Genomic DNA, 23,235 nt, shown 5'->3' with positions numbered 1-23,235 from the left:
ACGTAGCCTACACACTGGAGGTGAGGGTGTCAGGGGAGAGCTCGCTGGAGTGAGAGGAGGTTTTATTGTTGCCCAGCCCTTCCGCTTAAGTGCACATGGCTGGGAGGAAGCCGGGACCTCCAGCTCTGACCTCTGCGCATGTATATTTAATAGGCCATCAGTTGGCCGGGGCAGCGCTCTGATCAGGATTCAGAGAGGGGCTTTGAACACCCCTGTGTATTCCTGAGCGTGCAGCCTCAAGCTGCTCTCCCCAGCTGTGTCAATCCGACAGCACTGTTACAGGCACCCAGACAAGGCGCTGGGCACTCCACTGCTACCGCCTAATGACTACAGAAAAAAAAAAAGCAAAACAAACACAAAAACAATAACATTTGGCGTATGGAGCTCTGCTACCATCTAATGAGTGGTTTTAAAAACTGAAATATTACGCCAGCTAATATACTGTAGGGTGTGTGGGATGTGTTTGGATTACATCAGCTATACTTTACAATGCTATGTTCTCCTTAATAATAACAAAAAGGCAATCTCACAGTGACTGCACTACACATGCCGGTAACGATTGCAGAAACAAGATGGCAAACAGAGAAGTGCCACTCGTGTGTCTTTTCTTCTAACAAGGTATCACTACTCTTTGAATCAAATCGTCTCTGCGTGTGGGTGTGGGTGCATGTGGGTGTGTGAGAGTATGAATGTCACAGTGCACGCACGTGTGTGTGTGTGTGTGTGTGTGTGTGTGTGTCTGCGTGTGTGTGTGGATGTGTGTGTGAGGGCAGCTTAACGAGGGTGGTTCATTTGACAGGCAATTAGTTTGCGGAGCTGCTATTGACAGCCCCTGTGCTTGTGTTTGTTCAACAGCTCTGGGTGAGTTCCACGCTCCCTGGGCTACGTGACAAAGCACCTCCGACAGGGAGCTCCTGATCTCCACCGAGGCTCGGAGGCTCGCACTGTGAGGGGGGTGGATATGTGACAGCCTTGCAGAGAGAAGAGAGGAGAGAGAAGGGGGAGAGATACAAAACCCACAAGGGTCTATTAGGGGGTTGTTGCAAGTTAATGTAGCTACAACACACTTTTTGTGTCGTATTTTGAAAGGCCTGAGCAATGATGTTGTCATTTGTTGTTTGATTGCGGGGATAGCGGAGGGTAATCTTAGGAGACACGCAGGCTCTCACACTACATGCACACACATAAAAATGCAGAAAGAGAGGAGACAAGGAGGTGGGGGAAAGCTAGAGGGAGATGGAGGAGAGGAAAAATATAACAAGATCCAAACACTCTTTTATCCTCGAAAATCCCATATTCTAATGCAAGGGCCCATCCCTCTTTTAGTTGCAACCGTTTCGTTTGTAGAGCCAAGCTCCAATCAATATCATTATTTTCACAGAGGATCGAAGCGCCTTCACCGAGTTAATGGGGGATTGAGGTGGTAAACGTTTACCCTCTCACTGTCAGCAGAGCAGTGGTCCATAGTGGGCCCAGATGACAGCACTGGCCCCACTGTGGACACACTATGTGGAGATGTCCTGTGGGTAGACAGGCTGCATGGACTGTCAACCGCCTGCCATGCCCTAGATGGCCTAACATATCAGCCACTTGAGTTAGAGCAGCAGCATGGGCTTTGACTTCTGCTAGAGCTAACAGAAACAAACCGGCCAGTGCTGGCAGCAGCATTACTGCACTGCTTGACATTGTTATTGTTGATACAAGAGGAGCTGGAGATAGATTTTGTTCAGCCAGTATTATTTTAACAAAAATAATTCAATGTAATGCAGAAGTAATTAAGAAAAATATTAAATAACATGTGACATTAACGTAAAACATTATTTTGGCCAATGCTAGCTGTTTTCCACTATGGATCAGCTGCTCTGTCGGATTTTTGAGAAATGAAGACTAATCTGCAGCTGGCAACAGCAAAGCAAATTCTCTCGTATAGCAGCATATGCTAAATAGCTCTTCAAGCACGCAGATGCATTGCTGTAAAATACTTCTCCTGTCTGCGTATCTGCATCTCCCAGATGGGTCCCAAGCTGTGCCAAACTGCATCTCATCAACTGCTATGAACTATGGCATCACATGACCGCAGGAGATATGTGGAGTCCTATTCTGTCTTGCCTTGGCACAACATGGTCAAGCGATGCATCATCAGGAAAGCCCACAGTTTGTCAAAAATGGAGGTAACTAACAGAGAGAGGAGGCAGGAGACGAGTGCCTTTCTCTGCTCAAAATGTTGAAAGTTCTGTTCAGTAAACAGGAGAACAGAACAAGACTTTTGTCCAATTTCTTTTTTTTTTTCACTTTGGAAAAAAGACTAATCAGCAGAGTTCGAGTTGATTTGAGTTTGCACGAGGGTGTGACAGAGCAATGAGAGATTTCATGGGACGTTGCCCCATGATTCATTGAGTTATTGGTTTCCGCCCTGTTTTAATCGCTGGCGGGCCAGAGCCAAAAAATCTCGGAGGATTCCGGAGAGCTCTTTTCTCCACCATTCAGCAGAATGGAATTTGGTCTGCAAGTGCCTCACGTCATTCGAGGCGTCCTTCACAGTTTCAGGGGCCCTAATTCAAACCACATGGAGGCCAGCGTCCGGTTACGGACCTCTGCAAAAAAAGGACACATTCCCATTGGCTGCTTCAGGGTGGGAAATGGGGTGTCTTGATGGAAAAAAGATAACAAACACATTTAAGTAGGAGTCACAACATAGCCAAAGCACACACACATTCACATGCATAAATATACATACACATGTACATACAGGGAGACATTTACAAATATACAGTACATGCATATACACAAATACACACACAGACTGTCTATACACTTATGGGCCTGCAAACGCTGTTTGCTTGACATGATGGAAGAATGAGCAGCAGGCTCTGTAATATTGCTCCTATTCTTCATTGACAAGCATATATATTTTTTGCTGTTCCCAACTGACTTTGCAGCGCTGAACTCCATTTATGAATTATCTGACATATTTCCTGCTATTTTTTTGACAGGAGTACTCAGAGGAAATTTCAAGGCACCTTTCTCCTGACAAGTAGAAATATCAATATTTGAATAAATTGCAGATTTGGATCTCCTCACATGGATGCTCTCCAGCAAGAGTGTGTTGCATGTATGTGTGTTTGTGTGTGTGAGTGAAGGGAATGGGAAGGGGTTTGTTTCATTCTGTTACCACGGTCTTATCCCCCTGAGCCCGCAGGCAGAAATCTGTATGCAGCATTTCATTAGGAGAGAGCTCGACTGAGTGACATGTGAAGCACACCTCGCCGTCGACCTGATGAAGTTTACTTCTCTCAAACGACAAAAAGCCACTTTGTAGACTAGCCCTTTTTTCCACAGAGGAAGAGAGGGGGTGATGGCTGAGCACCAATAAAAGAATCATGAATGTTGTTTCACAGAATGACAGGCCTATCTGTACACAAATATTTCTCTTCGAGAAAAATGTAAGCTTCAGAGCTTTTTTTCCTCTTCTCTTTCTAAAGTGGATGCGGCTTGATAGAACTGACAGTGTTCAGAATATGATCACCTAAATTCTAAGCCTCGTAGAAAACAGCTGACAAGCTGCATAAAAGGGAGAATAGAAACAGATTGTTCTTATCTTACAAAAGTGGCAAGTGTTATGGGAGGAAAGTAGTATTTCACCCAGTGAACTAAATAATTTACAAACAAATACACTATTGTCCTACAACCTTGATAAATACACCATCTCTGTATAAGAGGTCAATGTCAAGCATCCATAACACTCAGCGCTGTCTTCTTAAAGCTTCTGGTGTTACGTATGAGAGACTTCTGCCTATCTGTCTCACTCTGTTTAGCTGCAGTAGCTGCCATGCTGTCTGCATGTCTGCTGCTGCCGCTGATAGATCACTCTCCTGCCCACCCCTTCAACCTACCCCCTCCCCTCTATACCCCACCATCATTTCAGGGAGCCTGAGAAATGGCTTAGCCATGTGAGGTTACTCAGGTACCAAAGAGGCTGCGACCCTGTGACCCCCAGAGCCGACCTCCCTGACCTGAACGTCATACTTTCTCCCTCTCCAACACAAAACAAAAACAAATCTTATCATGCGCCTCCGCGGCTCAGAGAAAAAAAGAAAGCCCTTATATCAATGTGGTGCTTTGACAATCATCTATCCACATGACCTGTGATTTCTCCGACAGGGTCTGCTTGACACTTACAACAGAGAGGTGACGGCGCGCAGGTTGTCCATCTCTCGCCTCGCCTGCCCTTATCTCCTCTGCTCTCCATCTCTCTCCTCACTCCTCCTTGTGTGCACAACTTAATAAGCAAGCAAGGGGTAGATTCCCATTATGGAAACCCTGGAAAATGGCCCGGACATTTTCCCCCATATCTGGGATCTCCATCTGGAGAAGGCACTCTCGCTCTCACTGCCCCCCTCGTCCAATCTCTGTGTGTGTTCTGGTGAGCCTAGCTTGCTGAGATGGCTTTCACTCTCCACTGGCTACAATGAGATTGGCCCACCAGGTTGACTCTATTCGAATCGACAACCCATTTCAATAACATAACAAAACAGAACAGAGTAGTGATGTTGAATTAAACATTTTTGAGGAGTGCTCAGGGGGTAAGATGGGGGTCTTAAATTATCGAAATCTGTAAGATTTTGGAACGCTTTAGTGGAAACACATAACATAAAATAATCAGCTGCGTTTTGATTTAATAACAGCATGCAATTCTGTGAGTTTTTCCCCAATGTGTTGTCCTGAACTGCATGTCTGTATCACTGCTCTAAGATCAGTTAAGACTGCTTCATAACTAGAGTATATGGTTAACAGACTAATAAAGATTACACTGAGGTCAGCAAGTCACTAATCCCCAGCGTTATTAGTAAAAACAAAGCCTACAGCTTTACGCCATGCACATCATCACATCTGAGTGCCTATGCACGTGCATAAGGTCCGAACATAATATGGTGTGACTTAAACCATACAATGAGAAGAGAAAATAAATATGCTAAGAGCAGCAGGGGTGGACTGGGCCAGGCCTCTGCGGACCTATGTCATCACTCCCTCTGCTCTCGGCTGTGCTCCCCACCCGAGCGAAAGGTTCAATGATTACGGAGGCTCAGCTTCCCTCTAAGAAAGCAAACCGGAGCTGCAGTCCAAACAAGGCCGAGCCAGCAGCGAGGGAGCACTGCTACACCAGGCAGCTCGGGTTTACCGTCGCCTCCGACCTGGCTGGCCCCCGGGCTTGCATTAGTCCCCCAGCCCAGCCTCTCTAGGACAAACAAACAACCACCACTTACACAGTCAGGGACGAGCAGTGAGGCAGGGAGAGCTGGTGCCACCAGCACTGTGTGGAGGGGAACCTGACCCAATTGGATTTGCTTTATCACCCCATATAATGACTCCCAGACTGGCCTGTTCCAGTGGTAGAAAATAAAAGATTACAAAAAAAATCTGCCTGCCTGCCATTCTGAGTTTGGCCCAAAATGGGCAGCTCCCCCAAAACAGATGGGGAGGCATCTCAAAAATGTTCTCTGCCTCTGGGGACATGTGGTTTTCCCCATCATTATATAACTGTAAACTCCTGGATGTCAGAGATTGGGGATAATAACTTTCAGATGTTGGCAGCCCAGGCCAATGCTGGGACCTGCTGGATGGGAACGGTTATTTGGCAGAGAGGAGGAAGTCCGAGAGATTAGGACTAAGATGTGACAGGGAGAAAAGTGGATCTGGACTGTAGCTGAATGGGTCGCTTTAGTCTGTTCCAGTGTGTTCAGAATTGTACCGGGTACTAATGATGACCGTGTGGGAGGCAGAGGCCCAGCAAGCGCGTGTGTGTATATATGTGTGTGTATGTGTGTGTGTGTGTGTGTGTGTGTGTGCGGGCGGGAGAGAAAATGAGACACAAATTAATATCAAAACCACAGGAAATCATGTCATCGTGTTAACACGCCAAAATCAAGCTAAAGTGCTCGGGCTTGATCCACCACTTTTAGCATTCCATTTCAATTTTCAGATAGATTTGATATGACAGTTTTAGCACTCCCCATTGCAGTGCAGATGTGCCTCTAATTCAGAAACAGACACACCTCCTTCAATAAATGAGTCCTTATAGAAGTGTCATCCTGTTAAACCATTTTTATTGGTTTGTCTCACATGGCAGGAAAGGATCATCGTTCAGTGCGGTCGTTGTTGCTGGTTGCCAGTGTGGTCAAGGTTTGGTCACTTAAACTCATACTCCTTTAATGAAATGAAACATCTCGTCACATTTTTATATATTCCTGCTGGTCACTGCATGGTAAAAAAGCACAATCCTGTTTTTCTTCTTTTAATTTTTTTTTTCCTCCTTTTGCTTTAAAGTATCGATCGCACTGCTGAACAAGCAGAGGAGTGTTTTTTATTGTAAATCAATACTGATCGATCGGCAGCCTGGGTGTTGAATATGGATCAATATCACACCAGGCTGTGGAGGAGATCTGATTTCAATTGGCAAGAGAAGCCCGCAGCAGGTTTCCATCAAGCGGTAATTCAAGACATGGGAACATAAGTCAGATGGATTGATATAGACTAGCCAGGACCTTTCTTGCCACTGAACCAGCACAAGGAAATTTCTGTCATATATCATTAACGCAGTTGGGGCAGGCAATAAAAAAAAAGAGGGGGAGCAAAGTACCTCGCTGACCCTCAATGAAGAGCATTGGTCAAACATTAAATAAATACTCCATTATTAGCATGAATTTTATGTATTTTATAAAGAAACTCCAGAGTCAAAAGAAAGTCCAAACAACTCAAATACTAAAATAGACACTGATCTCTGCTCTCTGTGCACACATACACCATAGTGTGGTCATGTTCTGTGGAACTTCTGGTACTGATTATGCGAAGGTCAGCCTGAGATTCATACTGTAAGCTGTTATTAATTTACTGAACAAATGTACTGGAGAAAACTGGTGAATGGTGAAATATTTTTATTGCACTTATCATACGGTCGACCTTTATTAAACCAGCACATTTGTTTGATTTAAGCACCACAACAAAATACATAATATATTTTAACAGTATACATATGTCGCCAAAGTGCATCCAACATGTGTATATGTTAAAAAAGCAGGTCACCCCGTTCATTCATCACGTGTTTGTGACTCCTGAACAGAGGGGCACTGTTCCAAATGACAGCATTGTAAAACAATAAAAACAGAGCTATAGTTAGAAATAACTTGTCACTTTTAATAAATGACACTGGTTCAGGGCTCTTTCTCTGGGGCTTCTCCTCCGATACATCCCAGGCACCCCTGGGGCCAACAGAGCAGCCAGCAGACCAGCTCGTTTCCCCGAGGTAACTGATGACCCTATCCCTGAATTCCCCCATTTTTGTCCTGTGACCTCACACCAGCGGGAGCAGGACCATGTCCGATGAAATCTTCAGACTGCTTCCCATCCTAATCTTGCCCGTGTCACACTACAAATTGCTACATTCAGAAAATGGAAATAGATTGAGGTGGAGATGGAGAGAGGGACTGACAGAGGCAGGGAAAAAGGGGAAGGATAGGAGGGGAGGGAGGGAAGTGGGGGAGTGTGCATCGACAACCAGTCCCCTAAGAAAAATACTTGAGGAAAGAACGACTCGGGAGATCCCGACAAGGAATCACATCTCAGCGAACATATTGATCTGATTTACAAAACCTCCACTCTAATGCGAAACAAATGGCGTGGGCGTGAACTGGTACTTAACCATAAAACCCCAGCATTACTCCGTCTCCGATGAAATACCACATATATCCCTCACCAGGGCCTAATGTGCTGTTTTACGGCCAGATACGACTGAGGTTGACCCAACAGTTTGTTTGACAATTAGGGGAAACCTAATAAGGATTGAATGGGAGTGAGAACATGCCAAAAGAAAGAAAGGAGACTCTTTTTCAAAAGAAAAAATGGCTAAAAAAAACACCGGTCTGAGTGACCTATATGTGATTCACAGAATCAGGAGCTGTTTGACAAAGCTCTTGCGTCATTAATGCTTTAAGAAACCAAACAACATCTTCAAAACAGCTACAAAGTTTAATTATAAAGGAGAGCCGCTAAATATTTGAAAAAGAGTGGCATGTTTTATTTACTTCAGATTTAATTTCAATAATGTAACATTTTCACCATGGCGGCTTATTGCAGCTGTGTGTCAGGGAAAAATGAATAAATCTTAATAGATTGTTTTCTTTCATAATATCAAAATAAATCACTTCCATTGCTCCACAACCGGGTTTAAATCACATTAACACCGCGCTCAGTGAATGCAACTGAAGACCGTAAACTTTAACAACATAAAACAAAAATCTTTGATAACCTTTTCTTATTTCTCCTCAGCATGTGTGTGTGTGTGTGTGTGTGTGTGTGTATCTTTGTGTGTATACAAGGTCCAGTGTTGCTCTTGGCCCAGCATTCATCCCATCACCCCAGCTCTGGCCTTGTTTCTGTCAGCAGTGAACCAGGGGAGTAAAGAGTGGGGGGAGAGGAGAGGGAGAGAGAGCAAGAGAAGGAGAGGAAGAGAAGGAAAGAGGGAAAGAGTAGGGGGTGGTGAAGGGGGGAGGGGTTGTCTCCATGGACAGATGGACTGCTCTTTCTCAACACATGTGGAACCATGTTTCGTCTTTCACTGCCGTCAAGCTGGAGCCGAATCCGTCGCTCTGTTGGCCCGCGCCACTCTTTCGTACCGCACACCTCTCTCTTTAGCACAGCACACACACACACACACACACACACAGACACACACAAGTTCACAAACACACACATGCATGCAAGCGTGTGCACGCACAGACACACACACACACATACAAAACACACATACACACACACACACACACACCACACAAACATCTCCGTCTTTCTCTGCACACATGTTAAAGTCATCACCCCTGCTCAGCGCTAGTAAAACACAACACCCCCAGCTTCTCTGCTGTTGTCAAGTCTTGCCATTAGCTGATGCCACTGGGGAATCCTACCCTAGTGAGGTGGGTCTCCCTTGGGAACGTCAGGCACCACGTTACGTTCAGCCGCCACTCATGTGAACCCAAACATGTGAGCATAATTTGGAAAATATCATTTATACTGTGCGTCTTTGTACGTGTCTTGACATTTACAAACTGCGATAAAACCGACATGAGGGAGGAGGGAATAGAAAACAGGGCGAGAATAATTTGAGGTAATGTTTTGCTTAGTGAACAGTATTACCCAATCCTGGATGTTGGAGCACTGGGAAGGAGGTTCTGGCTCTGGGGCTGCAGAGAGGGTCTGGGTTTCATTTTTCGGCAAGTGCAAGCCAAAAGAGAGCTGCCAAGTACAGCTTTCGCTCTCAACACTTCCTGCTCTTCCTACTCTGGCTCGAGAGGAGACAGGCTTCACTCAAACATCACGTCGACTTAGGCAGCGCTGGCCAGTTTATTCTTCCATTTCTCAACGGGCGTCAAAAACCCACATCTGCCACATGAATTACACCAAACACTGCCATAAATAAAGCGCTGAGATGGATATATTGTTAAGCCACAAATAAAAAGGTGTGTGCAGGTGTTTGTGTGCATGTGTGTAAATATAGAAAGAGAGCATTTCCCACACAAGTTAACAGCTTTAATGACTCACAAAAAAACATTGCGGTGCAGGTCCCACAGCTCACTGGTATAAAGCAAAATATCCAGAAGGAACACCTGCAGCAATCAACTCTCAATCACAACAACAGTGACCCTTTCACGGTGTGATTTTCATTATGGATGGTGGGAGCACAATACTAGATTAACACTACCTACTGAGTGCCATCTTAATTGCCCCTTTTGCAGATGCAGTGAAAAAATGTCATTTAGGTACTTCATAAACAGACTTCTCTTTGCAGGTTATCAAGACAGACGCTCAGTGAAAACACACCCTCTTTTCCAATGCTGATGTGCAATTAAAATGGTTTTAGAAATCCTCTTTGACAGTCCAGGGCTTAGCCAAAAATGTAAATGACATTAAAGGAGACAATGAATTTAATTTTGTTTAATGTCCCCTTTCGCTGATTCTCATTTACATCACATTTCCACATAAAGGGCTGACCTTATAAATACTGGCATTTGTTCAGCTTTTGGAGGTAATCACAGTTTTGCAAAAACCAGATGGGAGCACGCAAATTTTCCGATTTGTTTCTTAGAAGGCCGAGGGAACAACATGTGAGACGTTCTAAGGCTGTGGTCTTTTGTTTCTGGTAAACAACTTGACAACAAGTCAAGTGCACTCTGGGAAATGACCTCGTAGGTGTTCCACAAATGAACGATAACGCAAAGTCATTTAGAAAATACAGGCTCACTAATGAGGGACATAACAGAAAGCTAAGCAAAATTTACATTAGGCCAAAATTTAATTGCATTAACACACGAACAGGTGCGGTGAGGCCTTTATAAATGAGCTAAATGAATAAAAGCCTCCCACAGCACAACCATGTGTGCTGACCAAAAAAAGAGACAAGGGGAAAAATAAGGGGAAAAACAAGTCAATGTCATGAATTATTCAGTGGCTGGGCTGCACTCCAAAGGTCATTGCTCTTTGACCTTTGTGACAGGAAGTGAAAGGGAGTGCCGTAGCCACTGGAATAAATGAAGCTGACATGTTTAGATCTGGTCCAGAATCCGTTTGTGAATGGCAGCGTAAATTGACACAGGATGTTAAGCTGTATGAACATACATCAAATTCAAAATTCATATACGACTAGAATACACATTGATAGCACACTTCTCATCTCTGTCTAGTCGACTTACATAAATTTCTGCAGCTTCTCACAGTAAGATGCGACCTTTGAACCCTGACACACAGAATGAGTCATTTTCTCTCCTCTTTCAACAACATGTGCCATCTTATTACAAAATCCATGTGTAAGCCTGAACAATGTATCTAATCTTTCACACAAGAGAAGACAAAGTCAATATGCAAGAGAGTGAAGACAGATACCAGACCAGGAGAGTCATCGCAAATTGAGTTATGTTTGGCTATACACTACATGCACTGTAAATGGGTAAACCATCTAATCAGATATTGGGTACCTCATCACTATAATTCTAAAGACTCAAATTACTGACTGAATAAACCTACACCCCCACTTACTTTAAGGCACCATTAACTTATAAATGTGACATCTGTAGCACTGCTGGATTTATAAGGGGAAGAGATAATTATACCAAACTGCAAAGTGCTGCGGTCACAGCAACAGTGCCACAATTACTCACTACATAAAATGACTTTTTCGTTTCTTTTATTTTATGTAAGCACTGACTGTGTTTGAGATTTTTATTTTCTGATTTGATGTGGAGATAAAAAAAAAAAAAAAAAAGTACACTCACGCTACTCAAAGACAATAGACTTTTCATTTTGCCGAGCATAATATGTACTGACTTTCCTGAAAGATATTGAAATTTGAGTCACAACACATATAAACCCACCCAAATGCAACAAAAATAGGACCTTTCTTCATCCAAAAATGACTATGAATAATGCAAGGGCATCAAATGTAAGTGTTGAAATATTTAAAGACCAAGCAGTGCTGAAACTATGTGGCAGCTGTTGGGCCTATATCTAACTAACTTTTTTTTTTTTTTTAAAAGAGAATCCTTCCTCTTCAAAAATCTGAGTGAAAATCTGTATCAAAACTCTGAGAGAAAATAGGGTAAACAGATGTCTGGCTTGACCGCAGGAAAATAGGACACATTTGGAATGATAAGTTTCCCAAACTCCACTGGATATGCCAGATCCATGGGAACGCCAGTTAATGTCTTGCTAGATGCCAGCTAGCTGTGTGCGCTTTCCCCTCTTACCATCTGGGAAAATGTTACAGCGAATGAACGCCATCAATGATTCATTCCGAATCTGTTTCTTAAGGTTCGGCCATGCTACTGTTTCTCTAGGAAATGTGGCAGTGCTAGCTGGTTTTCATACTGTAATTGTAGACAGATGAGACATGCCTGATACAACAATCAAACCTCTCCTCTAGGTTTATGTCACTCAACTATGTTCTACTCAATTGGAAATAATCAGTTTCTGCCAGCAGCGACCGCAGCACAGGTGCCTGTAATGATGTGCATGAGAAAATGACAGATGTAAAAGAAATGGCTGTAAAACATGGAAGCTTTAACTAAAAGCTTACCCATATGTACAGCGGGAATAGTCAAGTAATTGCAGTAAATAATCTGACGTAGCAAACTCGCTCTGTGCTCTGGCCATGTCCGTAACTCTTGCTAAACCCTGCAACCTTTCACAAGCACCCCTCTCTGCAAGCCTCCCTCAGTCACTGGGAACCTGTGTGGGTCTGTTAGGGTGAGCTGACGGGCTCATAGTTACGACATGGAGACAATGGGAGGGTCTAATGAGGAACATATGCTTTTGTGTTTCAACAGAGCCGCTCATTGTGCAAGGAAAGGGATACTCTACTCCTATTCAGACTCGTCACAATGAAAATCCGAGCCCTCCCTGAGCCAGTTGAGCTTACAATATCCATCCGCTTCTTTTTTCCCTGTTCTTTTTTTTTCCCACCCCTCTTCTTGACTTTAATTCTCCATGCATTCATTTTGCTTATTGTACTTATGTTACATGTTTTGTCCCGCAGATTGAAGAACAATGGTGTGCGAAACTCTAAGCAGTAAAAGGCAGCAAAGCGACACAAAGCAAACATGAAAGCAGCGGAAATTAGGCAAAGTAGACGTCTCAAGTTATATGTTAATGTTTGCACTATCATCCCTACACTAACAAACGCACCTGACAAATAAATTAAGCAATCCACTCGGTGCCAGATACAGGGAAAAAAAAGCTCAATCCTTACATTGTCCTTAACACATCAGTACTTTTCTTGTGTATGGTACACTGTGACTGTCAAAAAGAATATAAACATTCATCCAAACATGAGCAACAGCATAAACAACATACAGGCAGCGTGTGTGCGTATGAGGACGTACATGCATGTGTGCGTGTAGGTGTCTGTCTGTCTGCGTGTTTGTGTCCTCGTCTGTGTGTGCATTCGCGTTTATCTACGTGTGTGTCTGTGTGAGTTTGAGTTCAGACAGCAGTAGCTCTGGTAATCCATCCAGGCTCCCAGGGCAGCCAGCTCCTACTTCCTGATGCATGAGAAGCCGCTGGAGTGGAGTGGCAGCAACAACTGCTCAGCCCTATTTGATTACTAATAAGAGAGTTGTCCCCTCTGTCAGATACCAGGCATTCTCCACTAAGCAAACAGTGATTCCGGCTAGTCAAACATTAGCATTGCTGTCTCTCCCTACTACGTGGTGAGAGTTACATTGAGATTGACGCTCATACTACACCCCCTACCTCACCCTTATATCCACCATACACACACATGTGCACACACACATACACACACACACAACTACCTAAACATATTCAGATTGACCAGGACGTATATTTCCCCGTGTGTGAGAAAAATGTCAATGCCTGAAAGAAGACCATTTATTCTCCCTCTTTAGAAAGTGAAGAAGGTAATATAAATGTGGCAGATGTAACCTCCCTGAAGGTGTAGAACAAAACAGCCGACATAAAATGTTTATCCCTTCTAAAACAAAACTTTAATGGCATCTAGCTCACAGCTAACTTGAGAGAAGGAAACAGTCAATGAAAAACAACTATTGACAGTGTAAGCATCACCGTCGTAAACAAAGAGGGGAAGCCAGCCAAATAAATATGAAGTTGCCTAAGCTAATTAGGTGTATTCCCAGCATGATCCTCTAGTGATTGAACCACCTGTGATTGAACAAACCCTATCCAGGTGGTGACCGCCCCTCAGTGCACAGGTACCTGGGAAAGACGCCCCTCAGCCACTCACACAGAATCACCCACAGTTCCCACACTGTGAGCTCTAAGATGCAAGTCAGCCCAACTGGGCTGTCTGGCACACCGGGAGGGAACTCATTTGTTCACTATCTCATCCATGCGCCTGCTCATCCACTCAGTCACTCATCCATTTAGTCACTCAGACACACACTCATTCACTTACTCATTTCCCCCCCGTTCACAAAACACAGGGAAAAAAAAGCCGCACGCAGAGCAAGCCTACCTGTCAATGATCACAGGGTCTGATGGAGTCTCGTTCCTGTTTCCACAGCTTTTCTTGTCACAGCATCGGCTGTAGGAACATAGACGGTATGTATCAGAGCAAGCAATACTTTGCTAAATAAATAAAAATAAATAAATAATGCACACAAAACCACATACATTTATTGAGTGCCTTGAACTGGTTCTGATATTGTGGAGAAAAAAAAAATACCATGACATTTCCTTCACTCAATCTATCCATTCAATTGATGCTGATGGCTGATAAAAATGGTGAAAACAACATGTTGTGTTGTTTGGCTTAGTGTTGGAGGGGAGGGGAGTGGGGATTGGGCCAGGAGGCAGGGGAGTCACTTTTCACAGCTTCAGCTTTTGTTTACCTCTAATTGCCAAGCTGCTATTTCTGAGGGAGATGCAAGGTGCCACCCTCAACCAATATTTCTGCGGGGCATTTATCAATTATGGCCTCAAAAGCACTAATCTATCTTCCACCACATGTTTCAACCATCTTCTCCCTAAGCCTATAGCTAGCTGCCTTTCAGTTCTTTGATTGGGACTTGAATCAAAAGTGCAAAAATAAACAAATACATCATCCCAGCTTCCATTTGAAATGAAAACATATAAACATATGTGAATGAGATTGATTTATGCCATATGGTGCAGAAAGAAAAACAAAGATTTTGTGCAAAGCTACTGTCAGTCAACCACACACTATTTAAATATGTCTGATTTACATGACTTTCCAGCAGCAGTAATAGAGATGTATTTTATAGCTAAGGCACTGCAAGGTATGAGCAGAAAACATAATTCAAAAAGCAGTGTATTACAGGACTAAAAAAAGATATAATAAGATAAGCTATTAAAGGATTATTATAACTGTTCCTATTATATAAATATCTTCTTATCTGATAATAGGCAGCAGTTAAAGTAGTTCTTTATTCAGCTGCAAAACACACTTCCTCATAACAAAAAAAATATTACCTCTAGAGCACGAGCATATTCAACGTGTCACAAATAAGTGATGGATGCATGTATAAATTGAGCGTGAGTGATGAGTTTATGCATGGAAAAAGACAAATCATTCTCAGCTCTCATGCTGCACTTGCTCTCAACCAGTAACTTGAACAATGCCCCGATGTAACAAAGGAGAGGTTAACCGACAGTATCCGAATTCAATGTTCACAAAGCTCATGCTGAGCTCAACAATAACAACAAAAGGCGTTTTTCCTTTTAGTATCAATGACACCGCTGAATAGCAGCGGAATATGAGAAGTGGAGATTTATGTGGTTAAATGACGCTAAAAGGCTCGCTGATCATTGTTGACAGGTGGGATCAACTGAGAACTGACTCAAAAGGAGAAAAAAAAAAAAAAAAACGATGCATGGCATGCAGTGTGTATGCATAACTTAACAGAAAACACATTGTCTCTGGCAGGCTTATATAGGATTCTTAGAATGTAAAAATAAATAAAATTGAGAATTAAAAAAACATAACTTATGCACTGTGTCAATGAGTGTTTATTATACATTCACTTTCCCTTCACTGAAAAAGACTGTCAGTGCATTTTTACTGTCATACTCATATCAAAGTTGAATCACACCATATCAAAGTTAGGAATGACAGCAGCTCTCTGTGGTTGCTGAACGACCACAGGACAGTCTGGATTGCTGCATCACATCATGTGTGTCAAAACTTATTGAGGGGAGGGAATTACTTTTTGCCTAGATCTGCAAAATGGACAGTGCAAAATAATAATAATAAGAATAATAACAATGCTTACCTGCACATAATTTCATGAGTAAGAAGAACTCTGCACATTTCTGGATTCTTGTCTTGGCCCTCATAAACTATGGCCTTTGAAAGGAAATGAGATGGAAATAAAGTGAGAACACAGTCATCCATCCCTAAAACACACATCATTCTCACAAATTCACAAATAATTACATTGACATGTCTGCCACTTTTGCACTTAATAAAATAAATCAGGGCATGAATACACATGATGTTATATGGACAACAGAATATATTAGAGGAGGGCAAAGGTTAGGCAATAAACATGGTCAAAATAATTACAGCAACCCCCCCAGTGTTATAAATTATATTAATTAATATCAATATCAATGACATCTACACAAATAAACAATTACAAAAATAACTACTACTAATAATAATTACAACAATATTTTTAGTGGCAGTTATAATGAAAAAATATAATGAAAAAATTACTGGTAATGATAATATAATAACAATAATGAATTGTATTTTTTTGTATTAATCTAGATAATATCCTGGGGCTCAGACAGACAGACACAGAAAGAGATTTTCATAAGGAGAGATCCAATAGAAGTGTCATCAATATGCTTATAATCTGGGGATATTTGGGGGAAAGTGTTAATGGGCAATCTGTTGTTTATTTTGAGCCGCTAACAATGATCTTTCTGTGGATAAAAAGCGGTGTCTGGCGGTACGGTTGGGTAATTTTTGAGCATTGGCTGAAACAGATGGCGTGGAGCTATCAGTTCTGCCGCTCTTCTCTCCCTCCCTCGATCCCTCCCTCCTTCTTCCATTTCTAAGGATAGACACTTTACTCCCTCATACTGAACCGGCACCAAGTGCAAACGCAAGCAAAGCACAACATTATTGACAAAATATTTTTTTTTAAAGAAAATAACAACAACAAAATACAATTAAACCATCAAAAATGATATTTATTTCTGTTTTGCTGCCATCAGTAAATTGAATTTTTTTTTTCTGGCACGCTTCAGGCCAATATGAGACTGTGACTTTGAAAAAGTGACATATCTGAACCAGGTCGCATCACTCTCTCGCTTTTTAAAAGCTGTCCTACTTGACCTGGTGTATTTTTTTTTTCTTCTCCTTCTCTTTCTTTTTTTTTTTTCCTGGGAAGCCGGCGATTATCTATATTGGTTTGATTTATGTCGCTATTTGCAGCTGTAGAAACAGAAATCCATAAATTGCTTGTTCTGCGTCATTGACTCGGATCATTCGCACAGGAATGTTGTCTGTGACCAGTGGCCCAGCTTCACGGCTCTATTCAGAAGGCTCCACCTAAATCCTCCGTTTAATAACAAAACATGAGATGGAGAGCTGAAATAACGCTGCCTGGTTTTATTTCCCTAATTATAATTAAGTTTACAAACCTGTGCGTTTGGATAAAACGTGCGTAAGGATTTAATAATAATAATTGCGCGCCTGGGCTCCATAGGTTAAAAGTCACTCAAAATGTGTATGAGGAAGATGAGTTATCCGCACCTCAGCAAAAATCTTAATATTTATGTTTATTAATATAATACTTGATGCATTTTTTTTTAAAAAAAAATGGGTTTCACCTCTGACTCTTTGCAAGAAAAGTCAAATCAGATCATATGGAGCAGACGTCGTGTTTAAATTTTAATGTTGGACAAACTGTGCCTGCAAAAAAGCTCAACTCTGGCAGAGTAAAATTGACTTTAGAGTCTTGCAATATGATATGGCCAAACGTAAACAGTCAAGATGGAAGCTGTCTCTTCTTGTTACATCGGTAATATGATTTTATTTGGTGCCACAACTTCATTTTGCGAGCAGATTTTTTTTTCTTTTTTTTTTTTTTTTTTTAGTGCATATCTCAGGGGTGACAATTTGCACGGCATGTTAAGGTTTTTTTTTTTTTTTGCACAAGCGAGCCATGGATGTGAGCAGGGTTTGACTGTGCGTAGAAACAAGTGTAACAGCAGCTTACCTGCTTCGTCATGGAATCGATTAACCGTATGTAAAGATCCTGTTCTGTTCTGACACCTGGGGAGAGAGAAAGAAGAGCACTTGTGAATTTTTAGGAACTGGTGGCTTTAAATTAAAAAAAAATAATAAAGCCATAATTAAAAAAAAAAAAAAAAGTTTAGAAACATGCCATAAAAATATAAAGACTACAGACTCTGATTACATTTATAAAATCACAACATAGGCTGTTTATTTATATTATTATTATTATTAGCTTTATGCATTCACACCAACTTGTGTTTGATATATTTGCACGTGTCTGCAGAGCAATAATTAATAGTTGAACTCACCATTGCTGTACAATAACTGTAGTTTGTAATGTATCCCATTGTTAGTTTTTTCACTGGTTGGTTCCTGCAGGAGACAACAGTTTGTGAAAAATCAGCATTAACAAAACAACTGCTTATCATTACCACATGTCTCTGTGATGGGAAATATATTTATATATATATATGCATTTATATAGTTTCTGTGCAAAAAGAAGAGAAACAGCTTTTAGTTCTTAAAACGACTCTCTGTCATCAACGAATTGAGTTTTTTCAAAAATCAATATTACACGTGGCTTCCCCTTAGTAACCCATTGCCATTTCACAGAACATAATTTCGATGCTGATTATGTACAGGGGTGCATGTATTTCTAAAATACACTGCTTACTTTTTCTTTCTCCACAAAGTCCACAAAAGCTGTCCTTTCGATCTCCACGGGCTGACCCTGTCTGTCATACAGCGCCAGGACGAAATGGAAAAAATTGGATTTTCTGAGGTTGGAAGGGGGCTGCTTTTCATAATGTGCCCGTGCCAAGCCGACACCGCTGCGGGGAGAAAACAAGAGACCATCTCGGTTAAGCACCGGACACCGGGGATACTAGATGATGGAGAAGCTGATGGAAAACATTGGAGATGCAGAAGCACGCTTGAGTACGGGGGAGATTTCTTGATTTGTCACAATAATGGGTAATCTGATGTAATGAAAGAAGGGAAAGCCGAAGGGGGGGCATTTATTGGGAGACCGTAATTGATACAGAGTATTCAGGGGATTGAGGGGTCGATATGATGAGGAGGGAATGCGTGAGAAAAATCAGATGCTTTTGGCATGCGTACCTTTGGGCGGCTGTGTTTGCATCCACAACCCCAGCTGTGTGCATCCAGGAGCGGACCGAGTTCAGTCCACCCAGCGGTTCCTCCTTCATCGTCGTCCCACCCCGCGGTATAGTTTCCTGAATCCCAAACATTTAGGACAATTTGCGTGAAAAAGAGCCTCCTGCGAAATTAGGGAAATAAACGTCCAAGCGTGTTATCCTTCAGGGTTGGTTTTTGTTTTTTTTTCACGGGATAAGTAGCGACAGCCGATTCAGACTTGCGAGGGAAAACCCGGTCCACAGGTCTTGCCTCCCTCTTCAGTCCGTCCGATGTGAACAATTCTCAAAGTGCTGTACTTAGTTAGAGCGGTATCCACAGACTGGAAAAGTGAATTGTTCAATAGACAAGATTTTTTTGTGTTGCTATTGTTCCTCTTTGTTTTTCTTTCTTTCTTTTTTTTTTTTTTTTTAGTGTGCTATTCACAGAAAAATCGATGGCAGTTGTTTGTGTTTGTGGGTGATGCTGCTCTCAAAGTGCCCACATCCCTGAAGCACCGCATCCAAAACCTTCAGGACTTCTTGTTGAATAAAAAACCCACTCCTGAAAAGGTGCTGCTGCTTCTCCACAAGACAAACACCGGCAAAGGCTGATCACCAGTGGAGGTGTTCCTAGTACACAGGAGAGGTGGATAAGGGGCCCTTTCGCGTCGTGCAGGATGGATGGGAACATGCAAAACTAAGCCCTCTTTCCCCGAGGACTGAAATCTTTCCCGGGAGCCAAAACTCTAAACCCACGGGAGAGGCGCTGTCAGAATATGACGCTGAAGGGGCGTGGTTTTGACCATATATGGAGCTCTGACTGTTCCTGTCGAGCAGTGGCGCTCCACTGTACGGGTGCAGCCCTATAGTGCAGCAGCCTGAGAACACTCATTCGCTCCACTTTTCCTCTTGCTTAGGCCCTATATGTGGTGAGTTTGATTTTTTTAATGATATGGAAAATTCATCCGGGTGTAACCATCACACATAATGAGGAAGAAAAAAATAATAATAAAAAAATAATACATAATAATAACTCGGAGTTCAGCTTTTTATCGGAGCTTATTAATTTTAGCCGGCCTAATGATTGCAATTTCCGTGAATGGTTTAATTATATAAGTTTAGAATTAATAGTATTTGATATATTTATTCGTTTGAATTTCATTATGATTATTACAAATGGAGTTGATGAGATGGTTTGACCAGTAATGCATCTATCGAAAGCATCTCTATATGAATACAGGCCATAAATCATATTTCAATAATGGCAGATCATGTGTCTTTATATATAATATAACTGACAGGTATTTTGATTGTGATTTTTTTTTTTAACTCTACGCTGCGGGTTGTTTTGTTGTAATTAAAATGTAATTAATATAACAGGTTTCAGAGAATCAGACTTGATTATACATCTATTCATTTACATGAACTTTTATTTACATTTTTTTTTTTTTTTGAAAATGTCTTGTATCTGCTTGCATGTGTGTCGCAAAGCAGATCATTTATTTTCTTTATTGCGGTAAACATAAAAATATGAACAAAAGTTTTTAAAAAATCAGATATAGTTTCTCAACATCCATATTATCTATGTCAAAACAAACCAATCCCATCGCTGTGCCATTCACGGAAGATAAAGTCAGATCTTTCTATGGGCTAAAAAAAAAAAAAATCAGAGCCACAGTGTCTCGTGACATTAAACAAACTTCAGGAAATCCATGCTCCTGTGTCTTCTTTTTTTATTTCACGCACATCCTGTAAAATCAGTAATAATCAGAAACATCTTAATCATTTTTAAAGAGCCAACTGCCTTACATGTCCGACTCTGTCCGAGAGGGGCAAGCAAGCAATTCGGTTCATTAGTGGTGAAAAGGAGGAGAGGATGGAGGGAGAGAGGGGCGGGTGCGAGGAAGAGAGATGTGTGCTATATCCTGAGCAATCTATCTAGCTGGTGCTGAGGGTTAATAGCTGCTGCCAAAGATAAGTGAATTATAAGCTGTTGCTTTCACCTCTACACAATCTATTGCCAAATTGCTCAGTCACAAAATGAGGGTGTGGATTTTTTTTTTACTTTTATATTATTTAAGAGGAATCAAAGTTTCAATTTGTGGAGAAAAAAAAATATAGCAAGGAGAACTCAAAGGAGACCTCTTTGTTGAAATTTCATCTTTTTTTTCTCTTACATGAAACAAACCGAGACGCATGTTGTATAAATGTTTTGTCTGTTCTACTGAGATTGCAAATATCTTTTTTGCACAGAACTCACTATGCTTTTTTTTTTTTTTTTTTTTTTGCACAGTTTCAAGTCGCTTATTAGAACTTAACCCCTGATTACACGCACCAAGGCGATTTAAATCTGATTATCAAATTAGGAGACTTTGAGACAAATCCTCTTAGATCTGATACTGTTGACTGGAGAGGGAAAATGGATCTCCACACCCGTCACGTAGGTAACGATGCTGTCCTGAAAGGGAGTTTTAAACCGTATTTGACAACAAATGCAGCTGCCCCGCTATTTCAGAAGATATTAGAGGAAAATGAATGCAAATCTGTGTGCAGGAGCCATCTGGACGTGGAGAGAGGGAGTCAGCTGCTCCACACACTGAGGCGCGGAGCCTGAATCCGTCTCAGCTCATTCTGTGGGATCATCTGCGTGGTGGGCTTACACCGTGGAAAATGCGCTCTCCATCATTAGGTGAAAATGTTAGTAATGATCAAAAATAAATATCATACATACATATATCAGAATAAAGGAAATGTAGTGGCTGCATGCATGCAAACTTTGCACGAGCGTAGAATTAGAGGATCTTAGTCACATTTCTAATTTCTCACCTAAAATTTTTATTTAAAAAAAAAGCCTGATTCTCAACAGCACGCTGGAGGTAAGTGATGGGTGACAAGTAGGGAAACAAGTGCAGCATCTTGGCCGCATTGAAGCAGGCTGAATGCTCGTCTAAATGACCAGTTGATGACACGGGGGCCTGATATCTCATTCTGCCATTCAGTGGTCACAATGAATGAACCCCCAAAGATTTGGGACCTGACCATAGATATAAAAACCAAACTCCTCGGGACGCGTGGCTCCCAATAAAAATGTACACGGTGACTTCGAAGACCTCCCGTCTCGACGGGACGAGCCTCCTCCGTATTGAGGGTGACGTCTTCTTTTTTGTGTGAATTTACGGGGCGAGGCCCTCATGATCTCCTTAAATTTGCATGTAAATGGCGACATCAGCCTATACGCGTGCCAGGGGCCAGCGGGCCTCCCAGATGTCAAGGCAAAGTCAATCAGCCGGCCGCTGCCCAGCTGTCCATCGATGCACTTTATTGGGACAACACTTTTCACTACGCTCACCTGCATTGTTTCCTAATGGATTGATTGGCAAAGGGAAAAAAAATAAATCTTATTAGCACCCCACCAGGCAAGTTCGCTCACGGCTTTAACACAGGGGTCGTTTTAAAGTGATCTTTTTTCGATTAAATATTAATCACGCCTACAGTTACGCACCAGTCCAAATTCTATATGGCACAAATAGGCAGTCAGCCCACATGATGTTTGTTTACAGCAACGCACCTCACATTGTTTATTACATATTTTTCTATTGTTTAGACCTGTGATATTTTTTTGTAACATGGTGAGAGCTTAAAAATATGTTGGAATATGCATTATTTATTTATTTATGTTCATGTGACATGTGCAAGATAGCGCGCAAAACAAATGTAGTGTGAGATGTAGGCCTACAGCCTTTATTTCAACATTCCCGTCACTTGTAGATTTATTGTTTTCTAAACAGCTTACATTTCTACTTGTGTACAAACATTTTTTTTCCTCACCAGTGGAGAAAATGAAACAATAATACATTTTTTTAATTTGGTAATTAAATTAGTATAAATGCATGATTCGACATTAGCTTTTAACTTACAATGAAAGCTTCCGTGCAAACTTTGTTTGCAGAAGATATTTTAATGTTGGGCCTAATAAACGCACGTCGGAAATTCGATGTGACATATCCAAATATCATATTAAAATGCAGTTTGCGCGTTATTTTTAATTATAGGAGTAAAAACAAATTGCCAAGAGTGGTGAGATCAATCATGTAGGCTGTTCGTGTCAAGTAGTTATGGCTGATAGACGGACAGCGCCCCTCGTTGGTTACACTTGAGATCATTGTGTCGATATGAGGCAGCTGTGTTCTTCTGTGACAAGATAGCTAAATCTCAACATAGGTTTATCTAACACCCCCCCCACCCACCCCCCCACCTCCCTCCCCAACCCCCGAGGGTCCAAAAAAAAAAAGGTTGTTTTTGTGTAGG

At 41.8% G+C, this 23,235-nt stretch overlaps 1 protein-coding gene across 6 annotated transcripts in view; it reads right to left on the bottom strand.

Annotated features, from left to right (window-relative positions):
* Positions 1-20,203, bottom strand: part of LOC122997493 (transcription factor COE3) — a 69,037-nt gene extending 48,834 nt beyond the window's left edge. For 2 of the 6 annotated variants that reach the window (XM_044373657.1, XM_044373655.1), the window contains exons 1-6: positions 18,911-20,201; positions 18,465-18,621; positions 18,100-18,163; positions 17,772-17,827; positions 15,813-15,886; positions 14,036-14,104 (exon numbers count right to left, since the gene is read on the bottom strand). In XM_044373657.1, the coding sequence (XP_044229592.1) occupies positions 14,036-14,104; positions 15,813-15,886; positions 17,772-17,827; positions 18,100-18,163; positions 18,465-18,621; positions 18,911-19,041 (551 nt within the window). In that variant the 5' untranslated portion in view covers positions 19,042-20,201. Of the gene's footprint in view, positions 1-14,035; positions 14,105-15,812; positions 15,887-17,771; positions 17,828-18,099; positions 18,164-18,464; positions 18,622-18,910 lie in introns of all 6 variants that reach the window. The other 4 variants (XM_044373658.1, XM_044373659.1, XM_044373653.1 and 1 more) reach the window with 3 other exon arrangements.
* Between the last annotated feature and the right edge of the window lie 3,032 nt (positions 20,204-23,235).

The sequence above is a fragment of the Thunnus albacares genome, chromosome 14, assembly GCF_914725855.1.
Source record: "Thunnus albacares chromosome 14, fThuAlb1.1, whole genome shotgun sequence".
In the NCBI taxonomy this organism is placed as follows: Eukaryota; Metazoa; Chordata; class Actinopteri; order Scombriformes; family Scombridae; genus Thunnus; species Thunnus albacares.
Note: the sequence above shows the minus strand (reverse complement) of the source record. Positions and strands in the feature narration are given on the sequence as shown.